A 20,084-nucleotide genomic window follows, 5' to 3' on the forward strand; every position below is an offset into this window, starting at 1 on the left:
ATTAATCTCCAAGGTACTTCTTGAGTAGGATTTATCACCTTGAAAGTCTTACATCATTCAAAAATTATAATTTTGGTATTTGGAGGGAGCCTGACATATCTTTTGAACACAGACTAATTTCAACTATCTGTAAATAAGCAGCATACTCCTCAGGTATATAAGTCCAACAAATGGAAGCTCTAAGACTTCATTCTTCTCAATCCATCCTGTCTTGTCTTTATTTCCTCATCTATTTCACAGTTTCTCTCCCTCTGAAGTTGAGATAAATTGTAATAATTGACAATGGTTGTTTTGGTGGCAATCAAATAAGAAAATTTGGATTTTAGTTCAATAATTTTCTAGTCAATTATTAATAGCTTTATTTAAGTTCATGAGACACTACAGCAGGCTAAGTATTAAAGGAAAAGTAAATCATAGTTCCTACCATTACAAGTTTACAATTTATTAAAGCAAATGACATTATGGTTAAAGACATTCAAGATGTATTAAATTTTTTAATTAAATATTTATATTAAGTGTTTATGTATATAGTAAGATTAATGTTTTTGGTGATGAGGAGGTGAATGAAAGTAGGTATCATCACCCCTCTTATTAATAAAAAAATCCTGAATAATATCATGAAGTGCTTTTTAGACAAAATAGGAAAGACGATTTAATAATATCAATATTTTGCTTTACCCCTGTTTCTATCTGTAACATAAAAGCTTTAAAAATATATTAAGGAAATTTACTAACATCTATGAGATGTCAGTAAAAATTATCTTTACTTTTCATAGATATAATTATGTGTCCCTGTTGCACAAACAAAAATTGAAAATTATAATTCACAATTAACCTGAATAGTGGGATTATGCCTTATATTACACATACACACATACATTACATATACATACACTATGTATATACACACACACATATATATTTTTAGTACAGGATAGATATGTGTATGAGCTAAAAATGGAAATATGTGTATATATGTATATATATATATATACACATACATACATATACGTATGTATGTGTATGTGTGTGTAGGCAGAGAGAGTGAGAGTGTATGGAGAGAGAGAGAGAGAGAGAGAGAGAGAGAAACAGAAGTGGATTTTAGCTGTGTGACTCTGGGTAAAGCATATGACTTCAATCCTCTAAGCAAATCTCTAAGACAATAAATCCTAAAGGAGCCCTGCACTGGGAGAAGTAATCTCATCTGGGAATTCCCTTTATAGTGAAATCATAGATCCATTTCTTAAACTTATTCCTATATTTATATATAACAGTCTCAGAATCAATTCCAAAATTGCATCATGGGAAAGTGTCATTCTTTAAATCACTAACAGCAGATGGGATTTAGACTTTCAGGAATTTCTATAATAATTATTATTACTTCTATAGGTGATACTGTTCAAAGTACAGTTAGGATATTAAGAACTATATCAAGGATACAACGAAAACAAACATTGCTCCTTTTCGTAATGTTTCATGTAAGGCCAATTTTAGAAATATTTGATTCTTTAAATTTATAACTATTGTAAATAGCTAATGCTCATTTGTAGGCATGTATATGAATGTGCATACATTCATATACATATGTACAAATATGTTTACAAAAAAAGGGCAACTGTGCATTCTGTTGGTAGAGTTAGTGGGACCCTAAGTTAAGAGTATGTCAACAAAACAGAGATAATTCGTAAGGAAATAATCAAAACTCAGTATTGAGCCTAAAGCCATAACTAAGATCTATTACCTTGGCAGCCTCTTATCACAAAAAGGATACCATTAATTAAACTAAGAAACTACTTACACTCTTAACAATCCAACCAATGATGTGAGAAGAGGGGTAAAGTAAAATCAAATCAATGTAGTTTGAGTATCCTACCCTACCAAATGCATCTTGATCAGGGAAAGTCCTAAAATGAATCAAGGCTGCACAATGGGACAAGTCATGAAGGAGAGACAAGGGTCAAGAAAGCAAACTAAACAGTGGTAAAATACACAAACCAGTTAAATACTGGGAGAAGGAACTGGGAGGAGTTGGAATCTTGTGGCTTGCTATTGGGGTTTTTCCCCCCATTTTTGGTACAGAACAATATAGTAGGGAAGGCCTTTCAAAAGAGCAATTAAATAAAATGTGAAGGGTTAGAGGAAACTATTGACTTTGGAGGACTCATAAAGAATTTTTTTTTATTTAAGGGGAGGGTTAGTAGATACCTTAGATCAGGGTCCCCATTTGGTCGGGAGGCAATTTCAGCTCCAGAAAACTGGATTAGTCAAAGTGGGTTAAGAGAAAAGAATCTAATTGGGTAAAATTTATTTTTGGTTCTAGGATCAAGGGAAGGAGAAAAACCAGTTCCTCTTAGATTCAGTTCAGTTCATCAAGATAATAAAGGATTGAGGATAGCCTCAAATCCCATTCAATAATAAAGATTATTTGGAAGCTTTCTTGGAGCATTTCTTATGCTGCATTATGTATAAGTACACTGAACATGGGTTTACATATATAAAGATAATAGTGTATCACTACTCTCTACTACTAGCCAAATGAGGAACCCCAACGAAGAACAGTCCAAAACCAGGAGTGGGAAACCTGTTGCCTTGAGGACACTAGTTCGTGTGTGTGTTTGTGTGTATGTGTGTGTCTGCATGAGAGTGTGTGTAAGTGTGTTTGCCATACCTGTGATTCCACTGGCATAAGGAACATCTGATGAGAAAACTCTATTAAAGTTTAATAGAAAAAACTCTAAAAAAAAGTCTAAAAAAAAGTCTAATAAATACTATCATTTGTCCTGCAATTTATAGTATTGAAGAAGACACTGAGAGGTAAAGTGATTTGGCTAGTGTCACAAAGCCAATATGTCTCAAAGGCAAGACTTGCTTCCCACCCAATTTCTATTGGCATTTAATAGGCTACGCATTTAGGAATCACTTATTTGCCATACTGATATGCGTTGGGAGGAATATAGTAAGATGATTCATATTATGTGCTTGATAATGTTATCAGCTGACTATTTCACAGCAAACTGAAAGAACAGTTAAAGTATTTTCTTTCCATTCCTAAAAAGACACTAGACACATATTTGTTCACTTGACTGCACATAAGGAGTGAAAACGACAGACATTTTAAATGTACTGTTCTCTTTAATATACTGTCAGAAGTTAATAGCAACATTAGGAAATGTAAAGAAACAGACTTTAAGCCTGAGTTGGTTGATGAATCATATATGAATTTAGCTTAAATACCAGTAAACACACTCTCAGTGAATCACTTTGATCTCCCAGTTAGGAAGGTTTACCTTTTCACTGTTAGTAGCTTCTATTTTCTTTAGGGAAATGTTCCCAGTTCCCTGATATGGCTATATACGCTGACTGAAGCCACAATCCATGTTTTGAATATAAGCATATGATTAATGTAAATGCCTTCATTTGGAATATTATTTTACTGCTTTATTCAAAAATTTTAGGCTGCTCCCTCCCACCAAAGTCTTCTTTTTAATATCTTTAAGTGATGATGCTTTATAATCACAGTTAATGAAAACTGAAGATCTCAGAAGAATTAAAATTGCATGGTAACAGAGAGGTATATGTTAGGTGCAAAGAGATTGCCATCATTTCCAAAGATGGCTTACATGCAAAAAGTGAAGTAAGAGGCATCATCCATAGTATGGCATAGGTATCATCCAGAGATTAAAACACAAAGTAGAAGGCCTCCGATGTGCTAAGATCTCATTTGAAAGGATATGGCTAAGAATCTGAGATGATAAGAAAGAATGATAGGTTATTATATACAGGAGGATAAGTATCCATACCAACAAGATGACAGATACTGTAGCTTTGCCTGAGAACACTGGGAGCAGGGTGGTGTGGTTGGAAATATTTGTGCTAAGGCTTGGTTCAAGGTTGTGCAAGCTGAAGAAAACTCTCACAGGTCAGCAGTCCAGGTATCCAAGTTGAAAGGTGGAGTATCTGCATGCCTGGTCAGGGTCTGACAGTGCACTAACAGAGCACTAGGCCCTAGAGCACTAATAGAAGCAAAAGAAGGAGATGAGGTCAAGAAATGACTCTTACAGAAGTAGGTGGGGCTAGGTAAGGAGAACTCTCAACAATCAGGAGCTCATGGGCTCAGAGGAGGTACTGAACCTTCTCAGGAACCATTGCTCTACAGTTAATAAAGTCAGATCACTAAACTTACAAAACATTGGCTTTCATTTTGTGTGTGTGTGTGTGTGTTAATTTATATTTTTGTCAGTCCTCCTGAAAAACAAAGGAAAAATAACATTTTTTGTAATGATCATGCATATTGTCCTAATTCTCCTTCCTTCACTTTGCATCAGTTCCTATAAATTTTCCATGGTTCTCTGAATTCTCCATGTTCATTATTTCTTATAGTGAAATAATATTCTGTTCCAGTTATATGCCATAATTTGCTTAGCTATTAACCAGTAGATGAGTGATCACTTTGTTTTCAGTTTTTTGCTCCTAAAACAGGGACTGCTCTAAATATTTTGACCTGTCTGAATATTTAGCCTTTCTTTCTGTCTTTGTCCTCCTTGGAGATAAATGTCCATCGTTAATCACTACTTGTGGACATTTTAGTCACTTTCTTAGCATAAATCTAAATTGCTTTCCAGAAGGACTAGACCACTTCACAAGTCCACCAACAGTATATCATTATGTCTTTTTCTCCACAGCCCTTCCAATATTAACTGTTCCCATCCAGGATGTGGCTAGCTGGCACAATGGATAGAGTACTTCAATGAGCTTGGAGTCAGGAGCACCTGAGTTCAAATTTGGCTTCAGATATTTAATAACTGTATGACCCTGGGCAAGTCACTTAACCTCAATTTGCCTGACATGGCTCAACTAAAAATGGGGATAACAACAGCCTCTCCCTTGCAAGGTTATTTTGAGGAAAAAAATGAGACCTTTATAAAGCACTTAGCACAGTGCAGTGCCTAACACATAGTAGTTGCTACATAAAAACTTAGTTGTACCCTCTTCTTCATGTTGATTCTATATTCCTTCTCCTCATATTCTTTCCATCTTCTTGTAGGAATTGAAATCTAGATTTCTCCTACGCATATCACTTTCTTTGCCACTGCCGCTGAAGACTTATTTCACCTGGCACACAAGACCAAGAGGAATAGGTAGCTCTCAGTGTCAATTCCAGATCCTCTTCCATCATCACTCACAAACCATCTTTTAAGTAAATTCCACCAATGTACAACAACCAGTTCAAGACACTACAGTTGTCATCTACTGACTTCCAGGTCATTCTCTCTCCATGCCCAATAATTTTACTACTGGCTCTGTTTTCTTTTCCACCAACCCCTATTCTCATTTGTTTTTAGTCATTAAGCATGCCTTAAGTGCGTACTATGTACCCATCACTGGGCTCAGTGTTGTGAATAGAAGAAAGGTAAACACAACTGTATAAATACGAGTTAATATCGGAATGAAAACACTATGCAAAACAGTGGAGGAAAGAGGAAAGGAGTCCAGGAAGGACTTCTTACAGAATGCAGAATTTAAGTTGAGTCTTAGAAGCCAGGGCACAGAGATGAGGAAGGAGAGCCAAGCAATGACGGGAAACATCTTTGGTAACTTCATATTTTGGATTAATGATTTTTTCAATCTCTTGCCCTGCCATTTTAGTCATTTCTTTAACTTACACAATTTCCATCTCTATTCCACTTCAGCCATCCACAGGAGCGATTATACCTTAGGTCAACCCATTACATAAATCTGTTCTACCTCCATGATTTTGAACCCTAAAATTCTCTTCTCTGATCACAGTCTCTCACCCTTCTAAACTTTCCCACAGTCTCATTCCTGCCAAGTTTGTTCCATCCTTAGGATAACCCCCAGGCTCTCAATCTCTTCCTATTCTCTCTTCACCCTTGTTCCATCCTGACTTTTATCCCTTCATAGTTTTGACCCAGAAGTTAGCCAGTTCAGCAAAGGCATTGTTCTAATAATCCTCAGACCTAATTCAGTGCTTGACATCTCTCATATCTATTTTTTTCCTCCAAGCCATTAAACACTGTTGTAGGATGTCATAAAATCATGCTGACTAAATCAATGATAAATTCATGCCATCTAGCTTCAATTCGGCCCTCACTTCTTTATGGCGATCTATGTATTCATTTTAGATAAGTTCACTATTATGCTTCCCAAAATATCTATTCCAAACCTTCTCATCTCTCTTCAAATGTCCAATACCAACTCCACCAATCTATCTTTTTGATTAAATGCCTTCACACTCTATGCTTCTGAAAAAAAATTAAAGTCTCCTACCAATCAAAACAATTCTGAGGTTGAATCTTATACCCCCAAAATTGGCAAAGATGACAAAAGATGGAAATGTAGATGTAGAGTTTGTGGGGATTAGGAACATTAGCAGATTGGTGGAACTGTGAATCAGTACAACCATTATGGAAAGCAATTTGGAATTATGCAAATAAAGTGAATAAAATGTCCATATCGTTTGACCTCAAGAGTCTACAACTAAGCTTATTCCCCGAGTAGGTCATAAATAAGAAGAAAGTTCCTATATATGTGAAACTGTTTATGGCAGCACTTTTTGTTATAGCAAGGAAATGGAAACAAAGTAGATGGCTATGAATTGAAGAATGGCTAAACAAACTGTGGTACATGAATGGCAGAATGTGACTATGCTGGGGCAGCTAGGTGGCACAGTGGATAGAGTGCTGGGAAGACCCGAGGTCACATCAGCCTAACACACTTACCACCTCTGTGACCTTGGGCAAATCACTTAACCTCTGTTTGCCTCAGTCTCTTCAATGGTAAAATGGGGATAATACTAGTGCCTACCTCCCAGGGCGGTTGTGAAGAACAAATGAGGTAATATTTGTAACAAATACTTAGCACTTTTTTGTACAGAGTAGGCACTATATAAATGCTCATTCTCTTCCTTCATTCCCTATTTCCTGTTGTAAGAATATGTAATGAATATGGTGAATATAGAGAAGCATGGACAGATTTATATGAACTGATGCAGAGTGAATTAAGCAGAACTAAGGTGACATTATAAACATGACTAACACAATGTAAATGGAAAGAACACTCACAAAACAATCAAAATGAATATTACAAAATTACAAAGAAAGAGCAAAGTACCAAGGAAGAGATATGAAAAGACAACCCCACTCTACTCCTTTGCTGAGGAAGCTCATGAGTATGGTACAATGCACATTGCTTTCAGAAATTTTCCATTAACTGATTGGTTTTACTGATTCTTTTTTCTCTTCTTTTTCTTTTTTTTTCTCTCTGGTAGAAGGGATGGGGAAGGATACTGGGAGAAATTTTGGTGTTGTAGAAAAATAAAAGATACCAATAAAAATTTATTTTAAAATAATGTAGGCTCTTTGAGGGCAGAAACCATCTCCCACTTGTATTTATATGCCTATTGCTTGGCCTAGTAACTGGCATATAATAATTGCTTAACAAATCCTTTTTTTCAGTCATTCTATTAAAAAAAGAAAATTAAGGACTCCCATTATGAAGTTGCTCACCCTTAATATTAAACACCTCAAAACCTCTGTATATCTTGAACTCATCTTCTTTACCTTTGGTCTCATCTCAGAGGATAAGCTGATCCTTCTCTTTTGCATAGCTAACCCTTACTGTTATGCCCTTGATCCCATCCATATCTCTTCTACCCTACTGATCCTTCTCTCACTGTTAAATTAAATTTCTTCCTACCTATTATCTTTTTATGCTACCTATAAATATGTTCAAGTGTCCCCAATCCTACAATTTTAAAAACCAGCCCAAAAAAATCCTTTACTTGACCCTGCCATTTTCTTAAGATACCATTCTCTAATCTCTCTATCTTTACCATGTTGAGCTCCTAGAGAAATGTTGATATTCACTGCCTCTACTTCCTCTCCACCTTACAATCTTGTTCTGACCGTATAATTGTATTGAAAGGCTGGTTACTTCATTGATAAATCTGATGCTCCTTTCTCAGTCTTCACACCCTAACATTTGATTTTTGTAGGCTTTCAATGCTGTTAATCATCTTCTTTCTTTTGTATACTCTCTCTTCCTTGGACTTTCATGATAGTTCTCAATTCTGGCTCTATTCTGCCTTTCTGATTGCTTCTCAGTTTCCTTTGTTAATTTGTCATTTATTTCCCATGTATTCTTGTGTAGGTCCCCTTCAGCCTCCATCCTAGGCTTTCTTATGATTTCTCTGTACATTTTTTTCCTTTATTGCTCTCATGTGTATCATCAGTTCCATTAGTATAGCCACATAGATACTTCTATATTTCACTCAATCTATGATCTCACTGATGTGTTTCACTGGCCACTGATGTGGACTTTCAGCAGTACAGACTATGACCTATCCATGTCATCTTATCCCATGTAGCTCTTGTCTCATGTCCTACTATAAATCCTATACTGAGGATCCAGCCAATGTGCTCAGAGACTTCTTTTAAATCTCCTAACACTGGGGACATGATCTCTCCTGATGACTCCCAAATCTATATCTAACCCTCATCAATCAATCAATCAATCAATAAATATTTATTAAATATATACTTTGTGCCAGGAATTGTGCTAAAAGCTGGGGATATGAAAAAAGGCAAAAGACATTCCCAGCCCTCAAGAATCTTGCAATCTAATGGGGGAGACAACATGGAAATAAACATAGACAAAGCAATCTAATTTCCTCCTTGAACTCCATTCCCACATATCCAGTTTCCTGGTGTCTTCATCTAACTGCCTAAATAACACCTAAAACCCATTGTGGTCAATATCAAACTAATTAATGTTGCACCTAAAGCCAGTGCCACCAAATTCTCCGATTTGTGTTGATGGAATGACCATCTTCCCACATACCTAGTCTCAAAACTTCAAAGTCATGCTTGACTATTGCTTCTTCCTCTACTCACATATCTAATCAGTTCCCATCCTTGTTAAGATGCTCAACACTCCTTGACTGAATTGTTACATTTCCTACACAATCAATCCTTTTACACAACTGCCAAAATTATCTTCCTAAGGGTCTGAATGTCATTCCAGTGTTCAAAAACCTTCAGGAACTTCCTGTTTCCTTTTGGATACAATATAAATTCCATTTTACTGCCCAGGACTGTGATATCTTCTGTGTAGGGAATACCTGGTAAGGAAATTCCCTCTCCCATTATGGGTCAATGATATGTTATTATTTTAGAAAATTGACTGTGACACTGAAATATTAAATTTCTTTCCCAGGTACATATTCTTTAGTGATAGTTTTTAAGGTCCTCCACACTCTGGTTCCAACCACCCTTTATAGAATTACTTCTACTTCATTCACTCTGTGTTCCAGCCAAACAAGGCATAAACTATCCTCTTAATGTTCTATTGTTTTTATTCCCACAGGCTGACTCTCATCTATGGAATGTATTCCCTTTAAATCTCTGCTTCAGAATCCTTATCTCCATGAATGGTTTAACCTTGGGTATTACTTCCTCCAGGCAGCCTTCCCTAACCCCCATACTATTTACACTGCCCATTTTGAGCTGAAAATATTATCTACCTTCTCAAATATTCCTAGAACTTTATTTCTGAATCTTAACCCCTCCAAAATATAACTGCCTGTCTATATATTGCATCTTTCACTCCAATTGTTCAACCAACACTCCCTAAAGACAGGGTCTTTCATTTGTTTATTTGTTTTTTTTTACATAGCTGGTACCTTATACCTTATAAGGTCTCAATAAATATCTATTGACTTAAAATTTAGTAAAGACAACTGCAAATGATTTACTGTAAAATGTTGAAAAAAGTCCAACTCTCACTCCGGTATATCTCTCTGCTTATTGTTAATAACAACTATAATGCTTTTAAACAAAAGGAAAAAAAGTTGTATGTTTGCTAGTGTTGCAATACAATGCTATATTTAAGAATAATTTTCAGTTCTATTTCTGTGGAAAGAAAACAATGACTGTATTATGATTTTATTTTCAGATTGTTTTAGACAAACATCAGTGCAGAAAAATATATCATATGGTAAACTATCATGGTTCAGATACAATTTTCAGACTGTCATCTAAAACTTTGTGACAAATTGGTTGCGAAAATTAAATATTATGAATGGTTGTTGTATTGGCAGTTACTTAAGAATAGGAGCAAAGGTTGTTGTGTAATAAAACATGCACCTGAAAGCAGATGACAAATCTTCAGGACTGTTTGTTTTTTACTATTTCCATAAAATAAAGCAATACTGTCCATTTCTCATCATAACTCTCAATACAGTGTGCTGATGACTGAGAATGAAATCGAGATCCTTATCAACTATGGATAAATACAATCTGTTGTGTGAGACAAAGTTAGCAAGTACTCCAGCTGACAGAATGAGGCCATTTTATCACAGACAGAAGATAGCAAATATAAATGATATAGAGTGAGTTTTATGCAACTTATGTCTCATATTTATCCCTTTCTAGTGATTCCTTATAGACAAAACATTAATTTCCTGGAGTATAATTAAGACAAAGAAAACACTGAAATAAAACTATACTTACATACCCCACTGCCCAGTTAATTTGAAGTGGTTTTTTTTTCATGATTCTCTAAAAAACACCCTAAAACGTAATGAACACAGAAAAACTAAGCCACATTATAACTTCTCTTCCCTTCGTCCTATCACACAAAAGCTAAGAGAAGGCTAGCTCATTTGCTCGTTCTCATGTTCCTCTCCAGTTCCTGAAATAAATTTATGCCATGCTTCTGTGTAATACTGGGTCACAGTATGTGAGCACAAGGGCACACAAAGGCAAATAAGGCAATCATGTGGTTTCCCCTTCTACTCATATATTGAGTCTCTAGCATGTATATGCAATCTCTGCAGTTGAGGTGAACTTCTGTTTTTAGGTTCCATACAAATAGCATTGAGTGAGTAAAAAGGAAAATATGATGCTGATGGGGAGACATAAGCAGGAGAGTGGGCCTGCTCCCTTTTAAGCACCTGCATTTTCTGGCATAGAGAAGAAACTGGAAGGGATTAATCTTAAGTCATATGTAAAAAATGGTAAAGGAAAGGTTTTTAATGTAAATTAGTAATTTAAGCTAAAAAACTGGAGAATATGTTATAATGCGGTTTTTTTGTTTATTTTTTTGCCCTTTTTAAACTTTCAATTTTTGTTTTTAAAAAGTTATTTTTTATTCTCTCAGTATTTTGTAGTGCAGCGCTGGACACTGAACTCTTCATGAGTATGTGCAGAGTGGCCTCTTCATGAGAGGTTAAGGACCCTGCTATCTGGATAATTGTGATGATATGGCATAGAATTACCTTGAAAATATTAGGAACATATGAAGATTGTCTGTAGTTCTTTCCAGTCTTCTGATCAGCTGATAACTAGTCGCTTTGATTAGCTACAGTTGTGGAACTAGAACTAGGAAAAATTCAAGAGGTACCAAACAGCCTCCTTCCCCTTTCCTTTGACTTCCCCTTTCTCTTTGTTTGACTTCTTCCTGGTAAAGGAAATTGGAGGCTATAATCTTGTGAATTTCTAAAGGTCAGGAGACTGAGCAACTCAAGGTCTGTGAGTTCAAAGGTTGAATCCATGATAGGTTTTTCAGCCAGCCCAGCCATGATGCCCCCAGGACTAAGAAATGGCCCTTTGGGACCCAGCCCAGCAGTAGCTAAGACCAGGATTCATCTGACAGTCCTTCCCTTTGGACATTGTGGGAACCAATGTCATATAGGAACTGCATTAGGGCTGAGTCTGCTTTCCTCAGAGACCTGAGGTTATATAGGGGAAAGTATGCCCTCAAAGTGTTGGGAATGTTTATAATTCTCTCCTTGCTATATCTTTGTATAAATACACCTTTGAAAAGCTTGTTTATGTTAATTGGCTAAATGGAACTGGTGCACTAGTCACTGATGCCTGGAATGTGATCTTAAAGCAAAGATATCACAAAAGATACACCCCAACCTTTCAAATATAATTAGAGAACCCCAAGGGGGTAAATGTAGCTTGCCTTATTCTGGGAGAATGAGGCCAAAGAGTATTCACTGCACTATCTTTTATGGGAAAAGATATGAATTGGATCTGACACTGGACAAGGTATATCAGGATGAAAAAAATAAGCCTGGTTGCAAACCCTTCATCAAAGGTGATACTCTTGTAAAGGCTTATTAGGTAGAAATTCCCAATGAAAGTAATAATATTTACATCATCTGGCTTTGCTTATTTGAATCTTATTGAAGTTAACTTTTTTCCTGTGTATTTGGTCAAGCAAAAAAAAGTTAATTCCATTTAAAAACAATATGAGTTGGCTTATCCATATAGGCAATTATTTCTGTTACACAGAAGCTTAAAAAATTCAAGCCCAAGTGGAATTACTGATTCTCAGTTTGCTCATTTAAAAAAAAATCGAGATGATAGCATTTGCATTATCTAACTCATGGGGTTGTTTTCAAGAAGGTGCTCTGTAAACTCTAAAGCACATTATATAAACATATACGCTATTATTTTAAGATTCACATAGAGCAGAATCTGTAATCAGAACAATAACACTCAGGGTCACTGAGACCATTTTCATTAAATTCCTTAATGAAAGTCACACTTTCTTGCTATTGTAACATACTTTCTGATATTAAGGATCATTACTATTGAGCAAACACTCTTTTCTCATTGGCACATATATTCCTGTTCTTCTGCTTTCCCTATTATATCCCTCACTTTCCTTAGTGTTTCCTTCTCAGGTTTATTTCGTTTTGAGAGGCCCAAACCCTGGGGCCTATTCTTCTCATGGGTGAGTCTCTGACTAGTACCTCCATTTCATGAGGGGCCACCGCCATGTTTACTCCACTCTCAGCTCAAATCACACTCCAGAGTACTTCACTTCCTCACCAATAGCCTTTCTTGCCCTAGTTCTCCCCTTTCCTGCTCACCTTGATGTTCTGTCTTTCCCTAGAATAGTTCCTTGACAGCAGGGCCCATATTACCTGCTTCTGTGTGTGCGTGTATATACACACATCCACGTGCACACATACATATGTGTGTAAGTGCATACACATATATACATACATGCATACATATATACACTTCTCATGCAGGGGCATGCTGATAAATGTTTAAAAACTAGGCTCTCAGGGGAAAAAATTACACATATACACTTCTAAGTTAATTCGATATTATCAATACTTTCTTAAATCTAGGCAATCAACAAAATAATAAATCAAGCTCTCATTTGTAGTAATTGCAGATTTCATAGGTGTAGGTGCTCATACTGAAAATGTAACAACTACATCTCAGACCTGGCTCCAGCACACCCTTGCACTTACCTCCGACTGGCTTTGGAAGACCTACGCATCCTGTCTCTGGTTTTCTACTCCACTTCATCCTTATTGTAATGATCAAAGACTATCACTCTGACTTAGGGACCTAATGTTGTTTTAACTGGAACCATGTAATCCAAATTTGAATAACCTCTTGTTTTTACCATGCTTTTGGAATACCTATTGGACTATCTCATATCCCTTTCATCATCTTTAATCCCAGACCTGATCTTTTAACCTAGGTATTTTATTCAACACATCCATCTGACCATCCCAACACTTTGAAACTTGGCCCTCTGTCTGGAATACCCTAGATGATCTTATGCAACATACATTGTAAGTCTTCTATTCTTTCCTCAAGCAGATGGTGAAATCCTATCTCCTCTACAAAGAAGGAAATATCTTTCACCCACAGCTCAAATGAATGAACCTATGTCCCTCTGCCCTGAATATTTAGTCAGTTATTACACACACATTTTCCTTAACTGCATACCTATCTCATAAATTTATCTTCATCAATACTACAGATAAGTGGGGTCAAATTCAAATAGAAAGAGGACCACTAAACTGTACATAAGAATCCCTACAGGCTGTGAATTGACTTAGAGAAACATATATTAATATTATCTATATTCTTTTGCACTTTATTTCCAAATTATACTTTAATTGGTTTTGGGTTGCCTGGGAATATTGCTACCAAACTGTCCCCAGGGTCTGTTTGACACATCTGTAGCAGATGATTGGAAGATCACTGGATCTGGAGTCAAAAGACCTGAGACTCAATTCTGACTCTGCTACTAACCATCTGTGTATACTCCAGGCCTGAATCTTCTCATCTAAAATACTATTGAACTAGCTATTTTCTTTTCACCTCTAAATTCTAGAAAGTACTTTAAGCACCATGGACTTGCCATATGCAATCAGGCACTTAATAAATGATTTTGACAATGGTTACAATCATGAGAACAGACCATCACTTCATTGGACAGGAGAGAGAAGAGAATCAAACAATTTAAAATTCAAATGTTTTTTGTAGCTCATCTGTTCTAATAACCTACTGAATATAGAAAGCCAGTCTCCAAAAACAATGGCAGTTAATCATTCAGTTTCTGAAAATTTCTAGGTTAGGTACCTCATTTCATTTTCAAGCAGTCCTATTGTTAGAAAGGTCTTCCTCACATTGAGGCAAGATCTGCCCTTCTTATACTTTCAGCCTATTTGTCCTAGAAGGAAGTCAGGCTTTGTTTCTTTGGACAGGGTGTTGCTTTGCTTTTTAACTGTTTTCTTCAGCCTCCACAGAACAGACCAGCGGCCATGAGTGTGAATGAATTGCCTAATCTCCCTGTTACATGGGTGAGCCAGAAGAAAGGACTGACAGCTGCTGACTACCCAAAATTTTATCTAACATAACATTCAAACTCATAAATAATTTAAAAACCATTGACTTGCAATTTTCACTATAAACACATACATACATGAATTACTAGATCTCCGTATATGCAGCATTAAACAGCACAGACATTTTCCTTATCTGAACATTTGCACAGTTATGTCATTAGCAATCTATTCCATCACACTTTTCCATGAGACCCTGACACATTTTTTTTCCCACCAGATATGATCCCAACTAACTATATCCTTATTCAGTCATGATTTGGGGGCTTTCACATATTATAGGTTTGGGGAAAATTATTCTGGACAGAACTGGGCCTAACACTGCCTTCCTTCTACATTATAGTTCCTTTTTTCTAGGTCATATAAAAGCATTAATTGAATCATTACTAGTAAACTGAAAGCAAAAACCTATTCTTAGAGGGCGGAAGGCACAAAGTAGGACAATACCTTAGGTATTGAGAGGCTTCTCTCAAAATACAACCCTATACTTAAAGATAATTCAATGACTTTGAGTATAAGAGCATTTTAGATCCCCTACCTTTTATAAAATGACAACCAGGAACATAAAAGTTTCACATATTTTATAATTTCAGCCCCTTATTTTTAATGAACTCTAAGCCATTCATTGTTACAAAGTAGAAAACAACTGTTTCTCCTATAATGGCAGTTCGTATCTTTATTTTTATTAACATGGAATTAACCTGGCTGGCTAGTATAACTATAGTTTTGAGAGCATAAAAATGTAAAATGCTAACATGATTATTCAGAGAGTTCAAAATAAGTGAATGAAAAAATATATTATGCGTTTACTAAATGCTAGACATGAGGATACAAATGGAAAAAGCAAAGATAATTTTTTTTTTATCTCAAGAAGCTTACATTCTAATGGGAGAGATAATATACAAAGGGGAGCCATGACCAGGGAAGGATATTTTTGCCCAGAAAGTTACTGGAATGGTGAGTGGGGCCATAAGATCTTGGATTGACATACCCCATTCAAAACTAATTGATTTAGTCATTCAGGATCAGGTGAAATTTTCAATGTGAGTATTTATACTTATAAACTTGCCAAATGCCATAAGTCAGAGCTCAATTTATTATTTGTTGAGCTTCAAGAAAGTGATAAAGAAATATTAATAATTCAGATTAAATTTATAAGTATGGCATGGGTACATTTTCCCCCCAAAGACCAAGTTGTTAAACATTTACCAGCTTATCCCTGAAGGAAAGAGTGAAGTGGTGCACATGTAAACTACCATGATTACCCACAGATTCCAAAACACCTTTAAAAGAATAATTTGGAACCTATATTCCATTTATCCTATACCATTAACTAACTACAACTAATCCTCATTTACCTTCCTATTCTCTTTTATTTTCCCATATACCTGCTTAGGCAGGCACCTTTCTTTGTGTTGCAATTACCCATGGGAAGTAAAGTGACAATGTTATTATCCCTATTAAACAAAGAAACTTGAAATTGCCTTTTAAAGGTGAAAGAAGCATTCATAATTGGACATAATTCTTGGCTGCCTAGCTGCCTCCTTATCAGATAACTAAACAACTACTTTCTCTTAATTTAATAGATTAGAACAAAGATGAGGAAAATTAAAACATTGCTCAACAATACATACTCAGTACCCACTTTCTGCAGAGAGTAAAACATAATTCCTGCTCTTAAGAATACAGTCAAATGAAAAAAGCAGGTTAGATACAAATGAGAATACCACTACAGAAACTTAAACACGTATATGAAGCCATTTGGATTTTTTTTTTAAAAGACATAGGTGACTTATTTTCAAGAGAAACTTGTGGGGAATTTTTTAAAATATAATTCATTTTTGGAAAAACGGAAAAGGCATGGAACCGTCACAGGATTGAGAGCTGGGAGAGGACCCTAGAGATTATTTGCCTAACCTTCTCACTTTACATAGGAGGAAAATGAGACCCGGAGCCCAAGGTCCTTAGCACAGGCAACCAACAGAGATGGAATTTACAGAATCAAAGAATGTCACACGTGAATAGGATCCTGGAGACTACGGAGTCCATACTGTACCCTATTAATCCTCTCTATAATGTATTCATCCAGTCTTTGCTAGTATTATAATCAACAACAATTAAAAAGTTTTTATGAGGCCCCAATTATGGCAATCAATAAGTTAGTCAGTCAATAAGCAACTACTTCAAAAGTCCAGTGCTGAATTCTAGGAATGCAAAGACAAAGACAAAACACTGAGGCCCTCCCTTCAAGGATCTTGGATTCCACAGGACAGGGAATGGGAGCTGAGGGGGGACTGGTGGGGGTAAGGGGGGAGATACAACATGTATGCAGAATATATGTAAAGAGATATCTAGAAGGAGATGAGGAAAGGCCTACATTAGAAGGAAGGATCTGAGTTTTGCTTCTAAGGTAGCTAAGGATTCTTCTACAAAGAAAAGGTGAAGAGGAGTTTATCTATCTAGTAGGTGGAAATTCCATCGGCCCACTGGGGTGGCTTTAGTTATTAGGAAACATTTTCCTCACATAAAAAAACATTATTGAAACCAAATTCTTTCAATTGTAGGTCTATTGTGTTTACTACCACACTGCATTGCCTCTAATGGAGAAGATCAGGAGAAAAAATTTTGAAAAAGATGAAGATGTTTTAAGAGGAGTAGTTTGCATGAAACCTTGTAAGCAGGAAATGGGAAACTCCAAGTAATATGATGGAAAGTAATCCAGTTAGGAAGTATTGCTGGATAGGTATAAGTTAGTGAGGATTTATTTAGTCTGAGGTTTTTAACCTTGTTTGTTTATGTCATGGACACCCTTGGCAGTATGGGGAATCCCATGGATCCCTTCTCAGAATAATGGTATTAAATGCATAAAATAAAATTCATAAGATTACAAAGGAGTCAGTTACATTGAAATAAAGGTGTTTTCCCCCACTATGAAACACCTGAATTCTAACAACAGACCCTCTGGAGATCTGTGGTCCCTAGGTTAAGAACTCTTGAACTAGACCAGGGGTGGGGAACCAGAGAATTTGAGGGCACATATGGCCCTCTATGTCCTCAAGTGTGACCTGCTGGCTGAATCCAAACTTGACAGCACAAATCCCATAATAAATATTTTTATTTGTTATTGTGCAGTTGTTTTCAGTTATGTCTGACTCTTTGTGACCCCATTTGAGGTTTTCTTGGCAAAAATACTGGAGTGTTTTTTTATTTCTTTCTCCAGCTCACTTTAAAGATGAAGAAACTGAGGCAAAAAGGGTTAAGTGACTTGCCCAGGGTCACACAGCTTGTAAGTGTCCAAGAGGACAATTTTGAACTCAAGGAAATGAGTCTTCCTGACTTTCTATGCCACTTAGCTGTCCAAGAGTACTGTACTATTGGCTGTGTCTTGGTGGGTCCTAACACTTTCTTTGAGTAGATAAGAAATCTCCTGCAACACTGTAGAAGAATATTATTTATTCTCATTGACAGAGGGATATACCAATGTGTATCCATAGACACAGATGCATAGGCTGTCATGAATCCATAATGATCTGAGTTGTTTTGTGATTCAGTCTGGCATTTGTGGTTCAATTAGTGGGTGCCAATGGACACATGATCTCAAGGGTTCCAGTGAGGTCATAGTAGAAGGATTCTTCCCACCACTTTCCCCCCTTGATTAGAAGTAGAGTAGATATAGCACCTGGAAAACAGCCTTAAGCTTAAAATCATGGATAGCCTATGTCAGTATAGCTTGTTTTCATTAGAGAAGTAGTAATAAGAATACTAGCATTTATAAGGTTTTTAATTCTTTCAAAGTGCTTACAACCATTTTCTCATTCTATCCTCAAAAGCACCCTTTGAATAGCTAGGTGCTATTTTCAGATAAGGAAGTCCCTTAATCTCTCTGGGCTTCACTTTCCTCATATGTATAGTGAGGAAATTAGACAAAATTATCTCTAAATCTTTTCTATTTCTGAATCCTAAGATCTCCATGTGACATCAAAAGGCTTAAGTAGTATTGTTGGTTTTGTGTTTGTTTGTTTTGTTTTAAAGATCATTATAAGACAGAAAAATAACAAATAACAGGTTGTAGGCAACTGAATGATGGGGGCACTATACCTAAACCTCAGTGGATCTGGCTATGGTCTCTCTCTCTCTCTATATATATATATATACATGTAGACTTTCTCATCTTGGGTCATTCCATATATCATCTACAGAGTATCTACTATGTGTTGCAATTACAAGTTAAAAGCCTTCCTCTAAATCTTCTTAGCACACTTCCTTGTCTTATTATATAGCTTCTTAACAATATATTTATGCCACTGTTTGGGCATATTGTTGTTGTAAATATATTTAACATATTTGCAGGAAACTGTCTTTTTATTGCCTTGTAGGTCACTGGCAACTTGGTCTGGCTGGAGGTTTTGGTGTTTCATGAAATTAAAACAAAAAATGCCTGTTGTCCAGAGTATGACATACAACTAACTGTGTGACCAGTACACTCATTTGGTATATCAGTATATATAATTTGATAGGTAGCAGAATTGGATGATGAGTCAGGCTCAAAATTAAAAGGGGAAAGAGAACAGGCCAAATTGCATTTGAAAAATTGTGGAGTACTTTTAATGATCCCAAGCTACTCCTCTCCTCAAAGAGCCATATTTTCAGCACAACTGTTCTAATAAATATAATAATTTGATAAGAATTAGGCATTCATTATGCACTAATTAAAGCCAGAAGCTCAGTTCTGTTTTTAGCCTTAATCAAAAAATTAATAGAAAGGAATTATCTTCATGTAGAAAAAAGTGATAGAATGCTATATTTGAGATATGTTCTTTGAATGACAGTTCTGTTTCTTAGTTAGAGAATACAAATGACTTAAATGCGTAATCCTATTATTCCTATCAAGTCAGACTTTAAAGAAACTTTAGATAGTTAATCATTTTATTAGCAAAACAAACAATTTGGATTTTAATTAAGATTTATGTTATTGCTATGGTTATAGCTAAGAAGATATTTACATTAGAAACTTCTCTTTGAGATAGTTTTGAAAATTCTTTTCATTGTTTTCTATTTCTGACTTTTCCCCATATAAGTTGCATTGCCAATGTGGAGTTTATTTAAGGCAATTCAGTTATCTAAAGATTCTTTTCTAAAACCCATTTTATAAGTAAATGTATGAGTAAATTATTAAATGTTCTGTTCTACTTCTTGCTCAAATACGTGGAATTTTCTACATTAAAATATGTATGCACAGGTGTGTATGGATAGAGAGAGAGAAAGAGAGAGAGAGAGAGAGAGAGAGAGAGAGAGAGAGAGAGAGAGATGCATCTGCATGCATTCAGTGTAGAGAAGTCTAAGGGTCAATGAAATTCAAAATCGATATTGCTATTTCCATATTTATTTTCATATTTGT

At 35.9% G+C, this 20,084-nt stretch overlaps 1 protein-coding gene across 1 annotated transcript in view; it reads right to left on the minus strand.

Annotated features, from left to right (window-relative positions):
* The window catches only part of LOC118837263 (neuroligin-4, X-linked), a 124,240-nt gene extending 111,429 nt beyond the window's left edge, over positions 1-12,811 (minus strand). The window contains exon 1 of the mRNA XM_036744174.1: positions 12,785-12,811. Coding sequence (XP_036600069.1) covers positions 12,785-12,811 — 27 coding nt within the window. The remainder of the gene's footprint in view (positions 1-12,784) is intronic.
* Between the last annotated feature and the right edge of the window lie 7,273 nt (positions 12,812-20,084).

This window comes from Trichosurus vulpecula, chromosome 2 (genome assembly GCF_011100635.1).
Source record: "Trichosurus vulpecula isolate mTriVul1 chromosome 2, mTriVul1.pri, whole genome shotgun sequence".
NCBI classification, from domain to species: domain Eukaryota; kingdom Metazoa; phylum Chordata; class Mammalia; order Diprotodontia; family Phalangeridae; genus Trichosurus; species Trichosurus vulpecula.